Genomic DNA, 17908 nt, shown 5'->3' with positions numbered 1-17908 from the left:
AAGCCATAATTTTAAAAAGCCTCCCAGCAAAGAAAAGCCTGGGACCCAAATGGCTTCACTGTTGAATTCTATCAAACATTTAAGAATATCAATCCTGCTCAAACTATTATGAAAACTGAGGAGGCGGGAATACTTCCAAACTCATTCAACCAGGCCAGTACTACCCTAATACCAAAGCCAGACAAAGGCACATCACAAGAAGAAAACTACAGGCTACTATCACTGATGAATATTGATACAAAACCTCAACAAAACACTAACAAACTGAATTCAACAACACATTAAAAAGATCATTCATCATGGCCAAGTGGGATTTATCCCAGGGATGATAGGATGGTTCAACATATGCAAATCAATCAGTGTGATACATCATATCAACAGAATGAAGGACAAAAATTATATGATCATTTCAATTGATGCTGAAAATGCACTTAATAAAATTTAACATCCCATCATGATAAAAATTTTCAAAAGACTGAGTAGAGAAGGAACATACCTCAACACAATAAAACCCATATATGACAGACCTATAGCTAGTATCATACTAAATGAATACAGAAAGCCTTTCCTCTAAGATCTGAAACCCAACAAGGATGCCCACTGTTACTGCTGTTATTAAACATAGTACTGGAAGTCCTAGATAGAGCAATCAGATAAGAAAGAAATAAAGGACATCCAAACTAGAAAGAAAGAAGTCAAATTATCCTCGTTTGCAGAATATATGATCTTATATTTGGTAAAACCTAAAGATGCCACCAAAAAACTGTTAGAACTGGTAAACAAATTCAGTAAAGTTGCAGGATACAAAATCAACACACAAAAACCAATCGCATTTCTATACACCAACAGCAAACAATCTGAAAAAGAAATTTAAAAAAGTAATCCCACTTACAATAGCTACAAATAAAATAAAATACATAGAGATTAACTTAACCAAAGAAATGAAAGATCTCTATAATGACAACTATAAAATTGGATGAAAGAAATTAAAGAGGACACAAAAAAGAAAGATATTCCATATTCATAGATTGGAAGTATCAATGTTGTTAAAATGTCCATATTATCTAAAGCAATCTACAAATTAAATGCAATCCCTATCAAAATAGCAATCACATTCTTCATAAACATAGAAAAAAAATCCTAAAACTTATACAGAATCACAAAAGACTCAGAATAGACAAAGCTATTCTGAGCAAAAAGAAGCTGGAGAAATCACATTACCTGACTTCAAGTTATACTACAGAGATACAGTAACAAAAACAGCATGGTACTGACATAAAAACAGAAACACAGACCAATAGAACAGAATACAGAATGCAGAAACAAATCCATACATCTACAGTGAACTCATTTTTGACAAAGATGCCAAGAACATAGATTGCACAAAGAACAGTCTCTTTAATAAACGGTTCTGGAAAAACTGGATATCCACATGCAGAAGAGTAAGATGACCCCTATCTCTTGCCATATACAAAAATCAAATCAAAATGAATTAAAGACTTAAACTTAAGACCTCAAAACTATGAAACAATTAAAAGAAAACATTGGGGAAACTCTCCAGGACATTGGACTGGGCAAAGATTTCTTGAATAACACCCCACAAGCACAAGCAACCAAAGCGAAAATGGACAAATGGAATCACATCAAGTTAAAAACTTTCTGCACAGCAAAGGAAGCCATCAATAAAGTGAAGAGACACCCCACAGAATGACAGAAAATATTTGCAAACTATCCATCTGACAAGGAATTAATAACCAGAATATACAAGGAGCCCAAACAACTCTATGGGGGAAAAATCTACTAATTCAATTTTTAAATTGGCAAAAAATCTGAAGAGACATTTCTCAAAAGAAGGCATGCACATGGCAAACAGGTATATGAAAAGGTGCTCAACATCACTAATCATCAGAGAAATGCAAATTAAAAACTACAACAAGATATTATCTCATTCCTGTTAAAATGGCTTTTTTCCAAAAGACAGGCAATGCCAAATGCTGGTAAGAATGTGGAGTAAATAAAGTACACTGTTGGTAGGAATGTAAATTAGTATAACCACTATGGAGAACAGTTTGGGGCTCCTCAAAAAAACTAAAAATGGAGCTAACATATGATCCAGCAATCCCACTGCTAGGTATATACCCAAAAGAAAGGAAATCAGTGTATTGAAGGAAATCAGTACATCTGTACTTCCATGTTTATTGCAGCACTATTCACAATAGCCAAGATTTGAAAGCAACCTAACTATCCCACAACAGATGAATGGATAAAGAAAATGTGGTACATATACACAATGTGTACTCTTCAGCCATAAAAAAGAATGAGATCCTATTATTTGCAGCAACCTGCATGGAACTGGAGGTCATTATGTTAAGTGAAAAAAGCCAGGCACAGAAAGACAAACATCACATGGTCTCACTTACTTGTGACCTAACAATGAAAACAACTGAACTCATAGAGATGGAAAGTAAAACGATGGTTACCAGCAGATGAGAAGGGTGGTGGGTGTGGTGGGGGGGGGAGGTGGGGTGCAAATTGGGGATGGTATATGAGTAAGAAAAAATACATAAAATGAATAAGATCTAGTATTTAATAGCACAACAGGGAGACTGTAGCCAATAATAATTTATTGCACATGTTAAAATAACTGAAAGAGTATAATTGGATTGTTTGTAACATAAAGGATAAATGCTTGAGGTGATGGATATCCCATTTACTCTGGTATGATTATTATGCATTATACACCTTATCAAAATATCTCATGTACCCCATAAATATATATATATATACACACACACACACACACACACACATCATGTATCCACAAAAATAAAAAATAATAGTAACAAAGACAAGAATAATTCTCAAGATTCTGGCTTTAGTGACAGGGAAAATGGAAGTCCAAGGATAATACAGGAGGAAGAACATGTCTTTTTTTTTTTTTTTTTTTTTAATTTATTTATTATTATTATACTTTATTTTTTTTAATTTATTTTTTATTATTATACTTTAAGTTGTAGGGTACATGTGCATAACGTGCAGGTTTGTTACATATGTATACTTGTGCCATGTTGGTGTGCTGCACCCATCAACTTGTCATTTACATCAGGTATAACTCCCAATGCAATCCCTCCCCCCTCCCCCCTCCCCATGACAGGCCCCTGTGTGTGATGTTCCCCTTCCTGAGTCCAAGTGATCTCATTGTTCAGTTCCCACCTATGAGTGAGAACATGCGGTGTTTGGTTTTCTGTTCTTGTGATAGATTGCTAAGAATGATGGTTTCCAGCTGCATCCATGTCCCTACAAAGGACACAAACTCATCCTTTTTGATGGCTGCATAGTATTCCATGATGTATATGTGCCACATTTTCTTAATCCAATCTGTCACTGATGGACATTTGGGTTGATTCCAAGTCTTTGCTATTGTGAATAGTGCTGCAATAAACATACGAGTGCATGTGTCTTTATAGCAGCATAATTTATAATCCTTTGGGTATATACCCAGTAATGGGATGGCTGGGTCATATGGTATATCTAGTTCTAGATCCTTGAGGAATCGCCATACTGTTTTCCATAATGGTTGAACTAGTTTACAATCCCACCAACAGTGTAAAAGTGTTCCTATTTCTCCACATCCTCTCCAGCACCTGTTGTTTCCTGACTTTTTAATGATCGCCATTCTAACTGGTGTGAGATGGTATCTCATTGTGGTTTTGATTTGCATTTCTCTGATGGCCAGTGATGATGAGCATTTTTTCATGTGTCTGTTGGCTGTATGAATGTCTTCTTTTGAGAAATGTCTGTTCATATCCTTTGCCCACTTTTTGATGGGGTTGTTTGTTTTTTTCTTGTAAATTTGTTTGAGTTCTTTGTAGGTTCTGGATATTAGCCCTTTGTCAGATGAGTAGATTGCAAAAATTTTCTCCCATTCTGTAGGTTGCCTGTTCACTCTGATGGTAGTTTCTTTTGCTGTGCAGAAGCTCTTTAGTTTAATGAGATCCCATTTGTCAATTTTGCTTTTTGCTGCCGTTGCTTTTGGTGTTTTAGACATGAAGTCTTTGCCCATGCCTATGTCCTGAATGGTACTACCTAGGTTTTCCTCTAGGATTTTTATGGTATTAGGTCTAACATTTAAGTCTCTAATCCATCTTGAATTAATTTTCGTATAAGGAGTAAGGAAAGGATCCAGTTTCAGCTTTCTACTTATGGCTAGCCAATTTTCCCAGCACCATTTATTAAATAGGGAATCCTTTCCCCATTTCTTGTTTCTCTCAGGTTTGTCAAAGATCAGATGGCTGTAGATGTGTGGTATTATTTCTGAGGACTCTGTTCTGTTCCATTGGTCTATATCTCTGTTTTGGTACCAGTACCATGCTGTTTTGGTTACTGTAGCCTTGTAGTATAGTTTGAAGTCAGGTAGCGTGATGCCTCTAGCTTTGTTCTTTTGACTTAGGATTGTCTTGGAGATGCGGGCTCTTTTTTGGTTCCATATGAATTTTAAAGCAGTTTTTTCCAATTCTGTGAAGAAACTCATTGGTAGCTTGATGGGGATGGCATTGAATCTATAAATTACCTTGGGCAGTATGGCCATTTTCACGATATTGATTCTTCCTATCCATGAGCATGGTATGTAGGAAGAACATGTCTTAGAGAGACTATAATGAACTCCATTTAGACACCTCCAAATTATCTTCACAAAAATAAAAGATCACCAAGTTCTGTCAATTTTCTCTTCTAAATATCTCTTGTCTGCACAGTCTTTCATGCTCTAGTCACATCACAGCTGCCCAATAGATCCACCTGCCCCTGACCTGGCTCCCTTGTGTCTTCTCCACACTGCTGCCAAAGTGAACATGGTAGTAACCATGGCAGACAGAATGGCTCTGTGTGTACATGGGACGCACCCTTACCGGAACCACCCAAAACCATTAGGCAGAAGCTTAATGCTTTATGCTCAGATATGAGATCTGATATTTCAGCTGGTAAGGGCTAAGATCTACTGCAATTTGGACAATTAAAGTCTGCAGCAGGTCAGTTACATACAGTAATTTACTTTTTACTTTAGTAATTTGCAAATGATTTTACAAATACAAGTGCTAGCAAGCAGGACTGCCCAAAATGACTTTTAAATTACGCTGAGTGTTTTGGTCTTGCATGGTACAGGTTGTTTGTCCCCTACAAATCTCACATTGAAATTTGATCTCTAATGTTAGACATGGGGCCTAATGGGAGGTATTTGGGTCTTGCGGGTGGATGCCTCATGAATAGATTGATGCTTTCCCTGGGTGGGGAAGGGGGTGGGTTCTTGTTCTATTCATTCCCAGGAGAGCTGGTTATTAAAAAGAGCCTGGCACTTCCCCCCACTCCCTCTTTTGTTTGTTTGTTTGTGATGGGCTCTCACTCTGACACCCAGGCTGGATGGAGCGCAGTGGCGCGATCTTGGCACACTGCAGCCTCAAGCGATCCTCCCACCTCAACCTCCCGAGTTGCTGGGACTACAGGCGTGCACCACCACATCTGGCTAATTTTTGTATTTTTTGTAGAGACAGGGTTTCACCATGTTGCCCAGGCTTGTCTCAACTCCTGCACTCAAGTGATCCACTTGCCTTGGCCTCCCAAAGTGCTGGGATTACAGGTGTGTGCCACCACACCTGGTCTCCCCGCTCTCCCTCTTGCTTCCTCTCTCACTACATGATCTCTATACAAGCTAGATCCCTTTCACCTTCTGACATGACTACAAGCCCATGAGGCCCTCACCAGAAGATGCTGGCACCATGCTTCTTGTGTAGCCTGCAAAGCCATGAGCCAAATTGCCCAGCCTCAAGTATTCCATTATAGCCACACAAATAAACCAATAATTACTTTTAATTTTTTTAACTTATTTCAAAATAATTATAGATTTACAGGAAGTTGAAAAGATAGTACACAGAGGTATCACATACCCTTCACTCAGTTTCTACCACTGATTACATCTTATGCAACTATACAAAACCACCCAGGACTTTGACATTAGTACAGAATGTGTGTACAGCTCTACATCATTTTCTCATATGTGTAGATTTGTGTAAGCATCATGACAATTAAGACACAAAACTATACCATCACCACAAAGGTCTCCCTCAAGCTACTTCTTTAATGTCACACCTACTCCCCTCCCACTCACCACCCCAACCCCTGGCAAATGTTGGTTGATCTTTTTAACTTTGTATCTAGGGAAGTGAATAAAGGATGCACATAATGTTTTACGTTGTGATATAAACATTCATGCTTTCTCACAGAGCTTCCTTTGCAGCTACCACTCCCTTCACCTGAACCATCTGTACCCATCTCTTATTCATTTGGTCATATCCTACCAATTTCTCAAAATCAAGGTACAGTAATACAAAATAATAACTTAATTTTAACTTCTTCCTTTCTTGATAGTTCCCTGCTCTAAATTCACAACACACATTGTCTATACCACGGGTGTCCAATCTTTTCGCTTCCCTGGGCCACACTGGAAAAAGAAGAATTGTCTTGGCCCACACATAAAATACACTAACTAACACTAACAACAGCTGATGAGCTAAAAAAAAACCTGCAAAATATCTCATAAAGTCTTCAGAAAGTTTACGAATTTGTGTTGTGCCTCATTCAAAGCCATCCTAGGCTGCATGCAGCCCACAGGCTATGGGTTGGACAAGCTTGGTCTATACCATTGATATTTTAGTCATCAATTCCTTTGTGAAACCTTATTGTTCAATGATAAGGTATATTTAACTTTTTAAATGTATATTTTTTTCTCCTCGAGAGACTGTTTTGTACTGCTTATTTAATCCACCACAGTGCCTAGAAAAGATAGAAACAATGAGTATTTGTTGACTAATTTCAAAAAGCATTTTTAAGATAATATTAATGTATTTTCTGGTCCTTTTATTTAGAAAAGCTTAAAGTGGATTACCAATGTTACTCCAAGAATCCTGATGGCACTTCTATGCAATTCGTCAGTATTATTATCCTGGCACCTGGCACAGCACTTGGTTTAGACAGTCAATCAATAGTTAGATGACTGAATTATCATATGCTCACATTTAGTAAAACTGGAGACATTAAAAGACATTAGTAATCAATACTGAATTACCAATTGCTAAGAAAGAAGAAATAAAAGGATAGAAGAGGAAATCGATGTGGATTGAGGGCAGAGGAGAAGCAAAGAGATAAAGATGAGGAAAAGTACATTCAGACCTTAGAATTCAGCTTCTGATTCTCAGAGAGACTGACTGATCAAGGTGAAAGCATTTCGACATGTCGTGCCTGTGGCCAAAAGTCCCGTTGGAGGAAAGCCTGAAAAAACGCTGGGTTTTGAGAGAGGATCATGGTCAACCAATAAGACCATGAAAGAGAAAGGAGGCAGTGAGAGAGAGGAAGGCTCCTGAGTGATGCTCTACTGGCCAACCCCAGCAGCAGCCACCTGAACTTTCTGTTGTTGCATCCCTGACCCTCACTGCAGGAACCAGGAGTGGGCTAAAAATTCCACCTGCTATTCTCTATCTACAAGATAGTTTCACTATGTAGTAATTGAGATTTAAGCAGGAAGACAAATAATAATGACTTACATGAGACATAGGAGACCACATTAACTGACACACAGGTCCAGGAGTATTAATATAACCAATTGGCTTATAATCCCTTTCCACTTCAAAGAAGAAAACAGTTTGATCTTTACTCTAAGGAAAAAGACACATCCACCAAATATATATTACTATGAAATCTAGTCTATAGATCACAAAAAAAGCATTTAATAGCATACGCTATCTCTATCTACAATGGTCATATATCCCAGATTATTCTAGGAGAATTCTTATTTCTAAAACTTGCTCCATTTTCCCCATTAGAACTTTTGGCAAACCATGCGTTTCAATATGTGGTTCTGAAAATATGATCACCATACTTTCAGAAATGCACACAAAAAAATTCTATCATGCATATGCTCGCCTACTAGTACATAAAGAATTTACCTGGTTATTCTCTTCATTTATGACAATTCTATATAAGAACATACCTATGTTGAATAAAATACTGATTATAAACAATACAACTAGCATGGTCCCCAGTTGAAATTTCCTATTCATTTAAAATAAGCATTAGAATTCAATTTGCAAGAATATTTTTAAGTGTTATTCACATGCTCCAGCTCCATTCTGATTAAAAAGAAGGCTATTCACAGACTACATTGAAAGAATATGACTATAAAGAAAGCAAAATATGAATATATTGATAGAAAATGAATTTCAGTAAATAAGACATGATGAAGTAGGAGTACTTATAAGGCAATGTTAACTATAAAATTTCAACAAGAAAAGAAAGGAAATGTACTGCTTACCCCTGTGGCTAGAATTTCCCCATCACGTTCATAAGCTAAAGCAGTGACACGAGCAGTATGGGGTTTGAAAACCTGTTTCAAGCGAATATCGGCATCCGAAATTTTCTTCCGTCCCACAAAAATCGTGAGCCCTTTTGGATCATAAAGTTCAAGAACTCGAACAACTCCATCTTCAAATCCTACAATAATTTCTGCTCCAGTGAAGTTTACCTTGGAAAAAATTAAAGATAAGGGACCTGAAACGAGTTAATTGAGAAAGTTGGACTATATAACAGATATTTTATTTAGACTTAGGTAATTTAATATTGGCTGCCCATTAACAATCCTTTATACCACTTTCTGGTAACCACTATCCATTCTAGCATATCTCTTTATAATCAATGACCACAGGAAGGATAAATAATGTTAATTCAAACATTGAATGAACAAACAGCAGAGTGTCTGCCTACCACATGCTAAGCACCTATCATCAGCCACTCAGTGGTGAACATAAACAGACTCAGTGCTTGGTTTCACAGAGTTTTGGTCTAGTGAAAGGTTGGACACATTAATCATCACATAAATGAGTGTGAAATTATGAACTGAAATAAGTGCTAAAAGAAAAATATGCATTCTCTGAGAGCATATAACAAAGAAGGCTGACCTCAACTTATGGCTTCCCTAAGAAAGAGATGGTGGAGCTGATAACAAAAGGATGCTCAGGAATTAGCTAGGTACAGGAAGGTGGGACAAGCACTCCTAAGAGAGAATATAACTTCTGCAGGAGTCCTGTGGCAGGAAATAACAGAATTCAAGAAAAAGTTATAGTATGACTAGAGTAAGAGAACATTTTCCCGGGAGGCTGGAGAGGAAGACAGGCAAGCAGTAGATGATAAAATGGGTTCCACGTCACATTAAGAAGAGTCTTCATAAAGTCTCAGCTGGAGATATAAATCTACCAATGTCTGAATGTACCAAATCTGCTGTCTTGGAAGAGCCTGGGCATCCTGTAGAGCTCAATGACAATCAGTTATGAGAATTTGGGGAATAAAAAAGTTGTACACCATTCAACTCCAGTTGAATGTTGTTTATCCAATAAAAATTTACTAAGTGTCTAAATGTACCAGTAACTATAGAGGCACAGGAGATGCAAAGAATAAGACATGGTTGTCACCATGAAAAAAGTCTAGTGGGAAAGACAATAAAGCACATAATCCTAGTATGCTGTGATAAATGCTGTAAGAGATATACACATAAGCACTAAGGGGAAAAAAATCACAGAGGAAGGAGGCCCTAACTCTACTTGAAGGTAGATTCATGGAGGGCTATGCAGAGATGATGTCTGACCTGAGCTGGGTCATAAAGACTGATGTGTAGCCTTCCAGAAAGGTAAAGGGGTATGGAGAAGGGACATTTTAATTGTAGCTTAAAATCCATATGATCATTACTCGGATACAAGCCTAAAAAAGGAAACATGCTGTGAACATTACACAACCATCTGAATAAACAATTCAATTACCTGGATTGTAGTTTTAAGACTTCAGTTAAGAGTGTAACTAGATTAGGAGAGTGAGTGAGCTAAGTCTGCCAATCCAAACGCTCTGTCATTTCTACTTGCTCTAGCCTCATCACAAAGCTGGCTCTGTTCCCTGGACTAAGTTCTCCTTCTGGTCTTGATCCCATCATGAAATTCCCCCTCATTCCAGTTATATCCACATTTACTTTTAGCCTGGAATATTTTCTCTTTAATTTCAACCCAAAATAATAAAGATTAAATATTTCCCCAAATAATTCCATGGCATTTTAAAAATATGGCTGCAAATCTTTGATGTGCCTCCCATGGAGAGATGGGGTTTAAGTCCCCTCCTCTTGATTCTGTATGGGGCTTGTGACTGTGTGACTGCTTCACCCAATCAAGTATGGTAGAAGTGATATTTTAACTTCTGGGGAATGGGCCATAAAAGATCATCAGCTTCTGCCTTTACTGTTGGAACACTAGATCTTGGAGCCCTGAGCTACCATGTAAAAAGTGTGTGACTGTCCTGAGGCTGCCATGTTCTGATGAAGCCTAAGCCACATGGAGAGGGTATTATGTATAAACACTCCTATTGGCAGTCCCAGCATAGCTTAGCCTTCAAGTCGTCCAACCCAGGTGACAGCCTTGTGATCAAGAAGCCTTTGGGCTATTCCAGGCCCAGCCATTCATGTCTTCCCAGCTGAGTTCCCAGACACCCTGAAGCAGAGACAATCCATCCCTGCTGTCACCCGAATCTCAACACAAAGACTACATGAACAAAATAAAATGATTATTTTATGCCACTGCATTTTGAGATAGTATATTACACAGCAATTGATAAATGGAACAACTCCCTATCCCAGCTTAATTTGTTTCTATAGTTCTTGTAATTATCTAACATAAAATGTACTTAACTTACTTATTTTGACTACTATCTGTCTCTGCCTCCCTCCCACTAAAGCATAAGGTCCATGAGGGGCAAGTGTTTTTTGTCTTTTTATTCACTGCTATATTCCCAGAATCTAAAACAAGACCTGGCACATTGTTGGCACTCTGTAAATATTAATAGGATGAATGAAATCAAAGTCAGATGGGTCGAGGCTAGAGACACAAAGTTCTGTTGGGAAACTGCTTTGCAACATGAAACTATTACGAATCTACAGGTGGCATAAAAACAGAAATTTCACTAAAAACAAGACCAAACCCATAACAACAATCATGGTAAAGATTTCTATTACATTCTGACTAAAATAAACTAACTTAAAACTTTTATTATTCCTTAAAATTTTGAGTCAGCAAATATCTATATTTCCAAGAAATAGCATTGATATACCATATTTACCAACAGATTCTGGTAATTCATTATAACAACAAACTTACCATTCGGGGTACCCAAACAAGGGCAGTACCTCCTTGTTTGAATTTCATCTGAGTCAAAAGAGTTTTGCTAGCAAAATCATAGATTCGAACAGAGCCTATGGAAAGACAGTTTTAAAAGAAAAAAATTATACACATAATTTTTTAAGTCTGCTTACTTTTTACTTATTGAATACTATAAAAAGAAATTTCTTAACTAAATCAGTCAATAACTTTCTTTTGTAAAAAATTTCATGTACAACCTCAAACAGGTAATTCATAAACATGAATAATAAAGAATAAAACAGATGATTGACTGGTGGGTCAATTTCACCTTGCATAGTCCATATGGATTTGCCATAAGTTAAGAAGGAAGAAAGGAGATGGAAAGAATAGAAAAAAGACAAATGCGGACAATATCAAAATGAGCAGCATTTTCATGAACAATTTACAGATTGTGTCCTTATTTTAATCTCTCACAATAACCATGGCTGCTGCGTTTTGTGCCCTCTCGTCTCTGCAACTCACCTCACTTGCATTCAAGAGGCTCCCCTTTTGGGAAAATCCTCAAATGCTCTTAAGTCAAACACATATAAAAATTATATTGCAAATAAAACAAAACAAGGCCAGATATATTTTTATTAAGGGTTCCTACTTACAGTCCAAGGCAGTTGTGGCCATGAGATAAGTGAGAGGAGAAACAGCCACGGCTTCAACAGCTCCGGAATGGAAGGAAAAGAGGCATTCTGGGTCCTGGGTCTGAGAATAGACAGACACTTACTAGATTTCAAAGACAAGGTGACATAGAATTAAGATCAAGTTTTAAAAAATGCAAAGGGAAAAATATAACACATGTGTGATTTTATTTGCATAGAAGTAAGAAAAAGCCCAAAAAGTTAGAAAGAACACGAGTTCAGATTTAGGAGAACCAGATAGACTCCTGGGCTTTGCCCTTAATGGCTGTGTGATTTTGCGCAAGTCACTTCAAATGCCAGTTTCCATTTCTTCATCTGTAAAATGAGATAACAGTTGCTTGCCTACTAAATAGGGTAGCGATGAGGATCACATGAGATAAAATAAATGAAAATTCCATATATTTATAAAAACTATAAAGCACTTAATAATGTTAGCTGTTGTCACTGCCACTTTTCTTGTAAATTATGCTATGAGATAGATACTTTTTTATGTAAAATCATAATGAGAGAGAATTCTCAAGAGTAGCACATGTTGGACAAGATTTTTATGAGAACCATGATCAAATATGGAGAAAGATAAAGAATACTTTAAAGACAAATAAGAAAAGTTTTTACTATGAAAGTTTGGGGAAAATAAGAATAATAGGCAACTTACAATATTTGAAAAACTAAGGTCAAGCTTCCATATGGCTCCATTGGCATCCTAAAAAAATTAAATAGTATTTTGTTTTATCATTTTAAACTTTCATCAAATTTTTTAAATGTTTTTCCTATGATTTAATAAAGTAAGGACAAGCAATTCAAAAGCTCACATATATTTTAAAGTATAATCGAAATTTAATAAAAACAACTTCTATATTTTAGAATGCAGCCACACAATAAGCAATCTCGTAACACTTACAGTCAAATGGACTTGTAGGCAAATCAATCATACTATTATTTTAATTTTTTGTCCCTGTAATGTTAAAGAGCCAAAAGAGAAGAATGCAACACACCTGAGCCAACCAAAAGTTATTTCCAGTTTCACTCATTTTTGTCATAGAGAAGAGATTCACATTCTTGTCTACTTGAAGTTCATTAATAGGCTCAATCTCCAACAATCCAGTCTCATCTATTATATCAGCAGTGTCTATTGTCTCAAAATCCCATATCTTGTAAAATGTAAAGAAAATATTTTAATCAATCAGTAGTTTCTGAACATTGATTTTCTAAGCCAGAAAAACCCTGACTTTTTTTTTCAAAAGTCGTTTCTTGTTCTTTCATGAAAAGTAACAACGAACAGGTGTGATAAGAACACCAAAACCTGAACCCTGGAATGTTACTCTGAACTAAGGTATGGTAAGTTATTACAGTTTCCTTTACATTTATAAAGATTAGTGAGAATGTACAGCCTTGCATAAGAATTTTAATTTGTCCAAAACAAATTTTATTTCAAGGTTTCTATTAGATCTCTTTTTACATAAAGTGGCCATAGGAGTATATGGTTCAGTTGTTCAGCAAGACATCATAATGAACCCTGTTTTCTACACACCAGCAGACCCCTGGAAGGGGGAAATACACCTTCTTGCTTAATGACTCAAGCACTATCTCATTAGAAGCAAACAACATAGATGTAGATAAAGTCTCCATTAGAAAGTGTTTCTCTTCCTGAATATTAATATTTCACACTTTATTATCTCATTGGGAAAATCTGGCATTTCCCCAAGTGCATACCACCAAACATGTTTCATAGTAAGTGAGATAGTAAATGTTACTATCTCACAGTGAGACAGTAAAGTATAGATTGTTGCTCATTGGGAGAGGAGTCCAGAATACTACAAGAAGAGTGAGGGAGCACAGTTTTACCTCACGGTGGCAAGGAGGCTCAGCAGAACCTCCCCTGTGAGGGGCCAAAGTTCATTCTGGACAGTTCTGGCGACATACCCTGCCATGTGATCCTAGACTGAATAACTGAGTCTTTGAGAAAGGAACTATGGGGAGACTGTCCCATAGATTAGCCTGGTTGGGGGAAGAGAAATATCTGAAGGTCAGGGTTAAGGTTAAGAATCAGACTAGGATCAGACTAACCCCTGGGAGTTGGGCTAGGTTTTCTCTAAACGGTAAGAGGTAGAGATTTACTGTGTGAAGGACTGAAAAGATAAGGACAGACTCTGAAAAGAGAAACAAGCTTAGGAATTACTGGTGTCCATGAAGGGATCCTATATGAAATATTTAACTTCTTTTCTCCTGAAGTTTTCTCCTACTTGTTATTTGAACTTTTCGGGTAATGTATGTCTTAGAAAGACAGCAAATATATCATATGACAAAATAAAAGACACAAAAGATTCTCAGAGCAATGTGTGAAATCTAACAAGATTAAATTTAATATTGTAAAAGTAAAAACATACACTGGGGCTCAAAAAGCCAGTGGTAAGAAGACCCACTGAGGAGATATGGGTTAAACAATACTAAACACAGTAAGCTCAATCGGTAGCAACAGAGTGACCAGACTTAAAAAAAAATACAATCTCACTTTTGATAACACTTCTTAAAGAATGTCAATAGAACACTACCACTTTCTTATGAAAGGCCCCACTGAAAATTTCGACCAAGAGGACTACAAGGCAAATCCCAAGGCTACAGGTTGACCAGCCACAGCGGGTCAACATACTCATGAACAGAAAGTGCTACACAGAGTAGGCAGGAGAAGTGTGACAACAGCAATCAAGGGGACTTAGATGCTAGAGCAATGTTCCAGCTTAGCCCAGGCTTGGGCAAAAGAGTGTCCACAAGAGAAAGCAAGTGAGGTCCCTAGCATACGGAGCAAGAAGAATGTAGCATTCATAGGCAAACTCCATCAGTTCACCTCTGGGTGTATTTCTATTTGGTAACCTCAGTGAAAAATAACTAACAAATGTTCAGCACCTTTGTTCCTACAAAATGGCCCATTCATATGGAGCCTTTTGGAAGGATATGTGGGTCTACTGTTCATCTTGTGCTAACATGAGTTTTCATCTTCTGAAGTTATTATTTCAACAGAATCAAAATAACAAGAGGCCCTCTCAAAGTTTCAGTGGTAAAATGCAGTAAATTAATTTTGACAAGAATGCAAATATTTACCACAAGAGAAGCATTATTTAAAGTGAGTTGGGCTGGAGAGTAAATGACTACTGATCTCCTTCACAAAATAACCTTTATGAGAAATAAAACCCTTTGGGTGATCTACAAGTCTTAAACGTGGGTGCTACCGTCCAAGTATCAAGAAAACTTACCCTAACACATCCATCTGACCCAACCGTGATAACTTCACCCTCATCCAGCATTATCTGGTTAATGGGACCATTGTGACATGACTTGCTTGTACCTCGACAGAGCTCCACTTTGATCAGACCACCTTCCCAAAGCAGCATGTTGCCCCATTCTGACCCTGAGAGCACCTGGCAGATATGTGGAAAAAAGAAATGTGCATCAAAACAGGTAAGTGTATGTATTTATGCCTCAAATAGTAGGTGAAAATTATTTTTAAGGTTATTTTTAATGATTATAACATTTTTAAATGGAAAAATTAAAAAATACAGAAATGAAGACCTACTACCCCAGACACAACTACTACTAACATTTTGATGTATTTCCTTCCAGGATTATTATCAGTTTTACATCTTTGTGATTAGGCTGTATGTTGTTGGTAATTGTTCCTGTGTGTATACAATAGACTTCTTGGTACATCTCTTAGGACAAAAGACAGGAGTGGAATTAGATGAGAGTCTACTTTTTAAATGTAATACTGTCAAATTTTAGATATTAGATAACTTGTAAGGCCAGTACTGAATTAAGTAGATTATAGCATAATAGTATCCAATTTCAAACAAGGCTAATCATCTAAAACTTTTCTCAAATTAATCTGTTTAATCTGGCATTTTCCCAAGTGCATGCCACCAAACATTAGTTGTTAAGATATTAAACAAGCGTCACAAAATAAAGCAATATTTATTGAGTATTGACTCTGTGCCAAGCACTGGTTCCGTACTTTATATATGTTAAGTTATTTAATGCAAAAAACTGTATGAACTAGGTACATTTATCAGGGATACCATGTACACTTGTGCATGTTGGGTACCTCATTCTCATAGAAGAAACAGCTTTTTCTGACTCCCACAAAGGAACCATATGGGCCAATGGTAGCCATGACTATTATTACCCCCATTTTACAGAGGAGAACATTGAAGCACAAAACAGTTAAGTAACTTGCCCAAAACTACCCAGTCAGCATTCTAATACAAGCAAGGTGGCTCAAAACCTCCTATTCTGACTACACAGCCCCAGAAGGCAGATGCTAGGATAAACAAAGTCAAACAACTTTATTTTCTCTAGGACCCCTGGGAACTTTTAATAGAGAAGTATTTGCTGGGAATCACCAAGACGAATTTTTAGATACAAAGGAATTTGACTTAAAATGTCTTATTTTTATGGAGCTTCTGTACAGACTGATGTTCCATAAAAATTTACTTTGGGAAACTGTATTCTAATTTTTGCCTCCATGCTCTAGAGGTCTGCATTTCCATCTCCCCCTTATCTAGAGAAACTGATGATTTTGTTCAGTCTTTTATTTCTTGGGTCTACCTATTTTTTAACAACTCTACCAACTTTACTGATTCTGTTCTTAAGCCTCAGCCTTTTATGGTGGAGTGTTTAGACTTATTTTCTTCTGTCCAGTGATGAAAGCCAGCAACGATGACAAAAACCTATAAGGCATTCCTTTCTGAAATGTGACTCATATCTAGCTTGCCTTTTCCATTTGTTCCAAGAAGTCTAGGCCCTTGATCATCTCTCTTTAGATGACAGCAACAGCTTCCATTCTAGCTCATTTCCTTGATTCCAGATTTCCCTTCTTCTAATCAACCTGGCATTTTATGGCCAAATTTGTTTATTACTTCTTTCATTTGCAAGTCTACTCTTCCCATGTAGAGTAGTTCTCTACCTATTAAACTCCTTGTACACTAGCACCCAGTCATACTTCTCAACCAAAAGTCTCCACTCTTTGCCAACATAAATGGTTTATTCCAATCTGCCCTCTAAAAATCTGATATTTATTTCTAATGCTAAATATTTCCTTTAGTTGCTCTATCATTTAAAATGGCTTATTTCTTCCCTATATCTATAAAAATTCTACCAACCCTTGAAAAATATATATCTCATACCAGGTTTTTAACAAGGATTCTATTGACCTTTATCTTAGCTTAATTCTTACACTATTGAGAATTTGAAGCTGGGATGATTTAAGATCATCTCATGGATTTAGGTATATTTTAGCCAGCATCCAAGGCTTTTTACTTCCTCCTCTATACCATGCTTTTGAATTGAGAATATTCAGTCAGGTAGATGACTAGACCACTTGGTTCCTTAGAGTAATATTTGTATGCTGGCATTTACTTACAACTGAGATGATCACAAATAATAATCTATAATTCATTCTAATAGGAAGCTATGTAAAATACTGATAGAGAACTAATCCTAATTAACTATTATTTCAGGCAATATGCTTATAAATTTTATAAGAGGAAGAAAGGAAAGCAACTAACAATATTAAAGAATAAATTAGCAGATTACAGTTGCAATGTTGCAGATGCCTCTATAAAGTGGTTGCTCTTTCTGAGTAATAATCTGACAAAAAAATAAATGCCACAAGGCTGTATATAACCTTTGACCCAATAAGTCTTCTTGGATCATGATAGCCAGACAAAATGGGGAAAAATAAGTAATATAAATACTGCAACTCTGTGACATAATTAAAAGTAACAAATATTTGGGAGGCCGAGGCGGGTGGATCACGAGGTCAGGAGATGGAAACCATCCTCACTAACATGGTGAAACCCCGTTTCTACTAAAAATATAAAAAATTAGCCAGGCATGGTGGCAGGCACCTGCAGTCCCAGCTACTCAGGCGGCTGAGGCAGGAGAATGGCGTGAATCCGGGAGGCAGAGCTTGCAGTGAGTGGAGATTGCCCCACTGTACTCCAGCTTGGG

General features: G+C 36.9%; 1 protein-coding gene across 5 annotated transcripts in view; it reads right to left on the bottom strand.

Moving 5' to 3' along the window:
- CFAP44 (cilia and flagella associated protein 44) overlaps nt 1–17908 on the bottom strand; it is a 145324-nt gene that overhangs the window by 92950 nt on the left and 34466 nt on the right. For all 5 annotated transcript variants that reach the window (XR_013414403.1, XM_015129870.3, XM_015129871.3 and 2 more), the window contains 7 exons: nt 15157–15321; nt 12901–13056; nt 12561–12608; nt 11870–11969; nt 11235–11329; nt 8360–8569; nt 7593–7703 (listed from right to left, as the gene is read on the bottom strand). Coding sequence is in view for 4 of the 5 variants with exons in the window: in XM_015129870.3 (XP_014985356.2) it covers nt 7593–7703; nt 8360–8569; nt 11235–11329; nt 11870–11969; nt 12561–12608; nt 12901–13056; nt 15157–15321 (885 nt within the window). In the remaining variant the exon portion in view is untranslated. The remainder of the gene's footprint in view (nt 1–7592; nt 7704–8359; nt 8570–11234; nt 11330–11869; nt 11970–12560; nt 12609–12900; nt 13057–15156; nt 15322–17908) is intronic.

This window comes from Macaca mulatta, chromosome 2 (genome assembly GCF_049350105.2).
Source record: "Macaca mulatta isolate MMU2019108-1 chromosome 2, T2T-MMU8v2.0, whole genome shotgun sequence".
Lineage (NCBI taxonomy): Eukaryota > Metazoa > Chordata > Mammalia > Primates > Cercopithecidae > Macaca > Macaca mulatta.
This window is presented reverse-complemented; position numbering and strand designations above follow the sequence as displayed.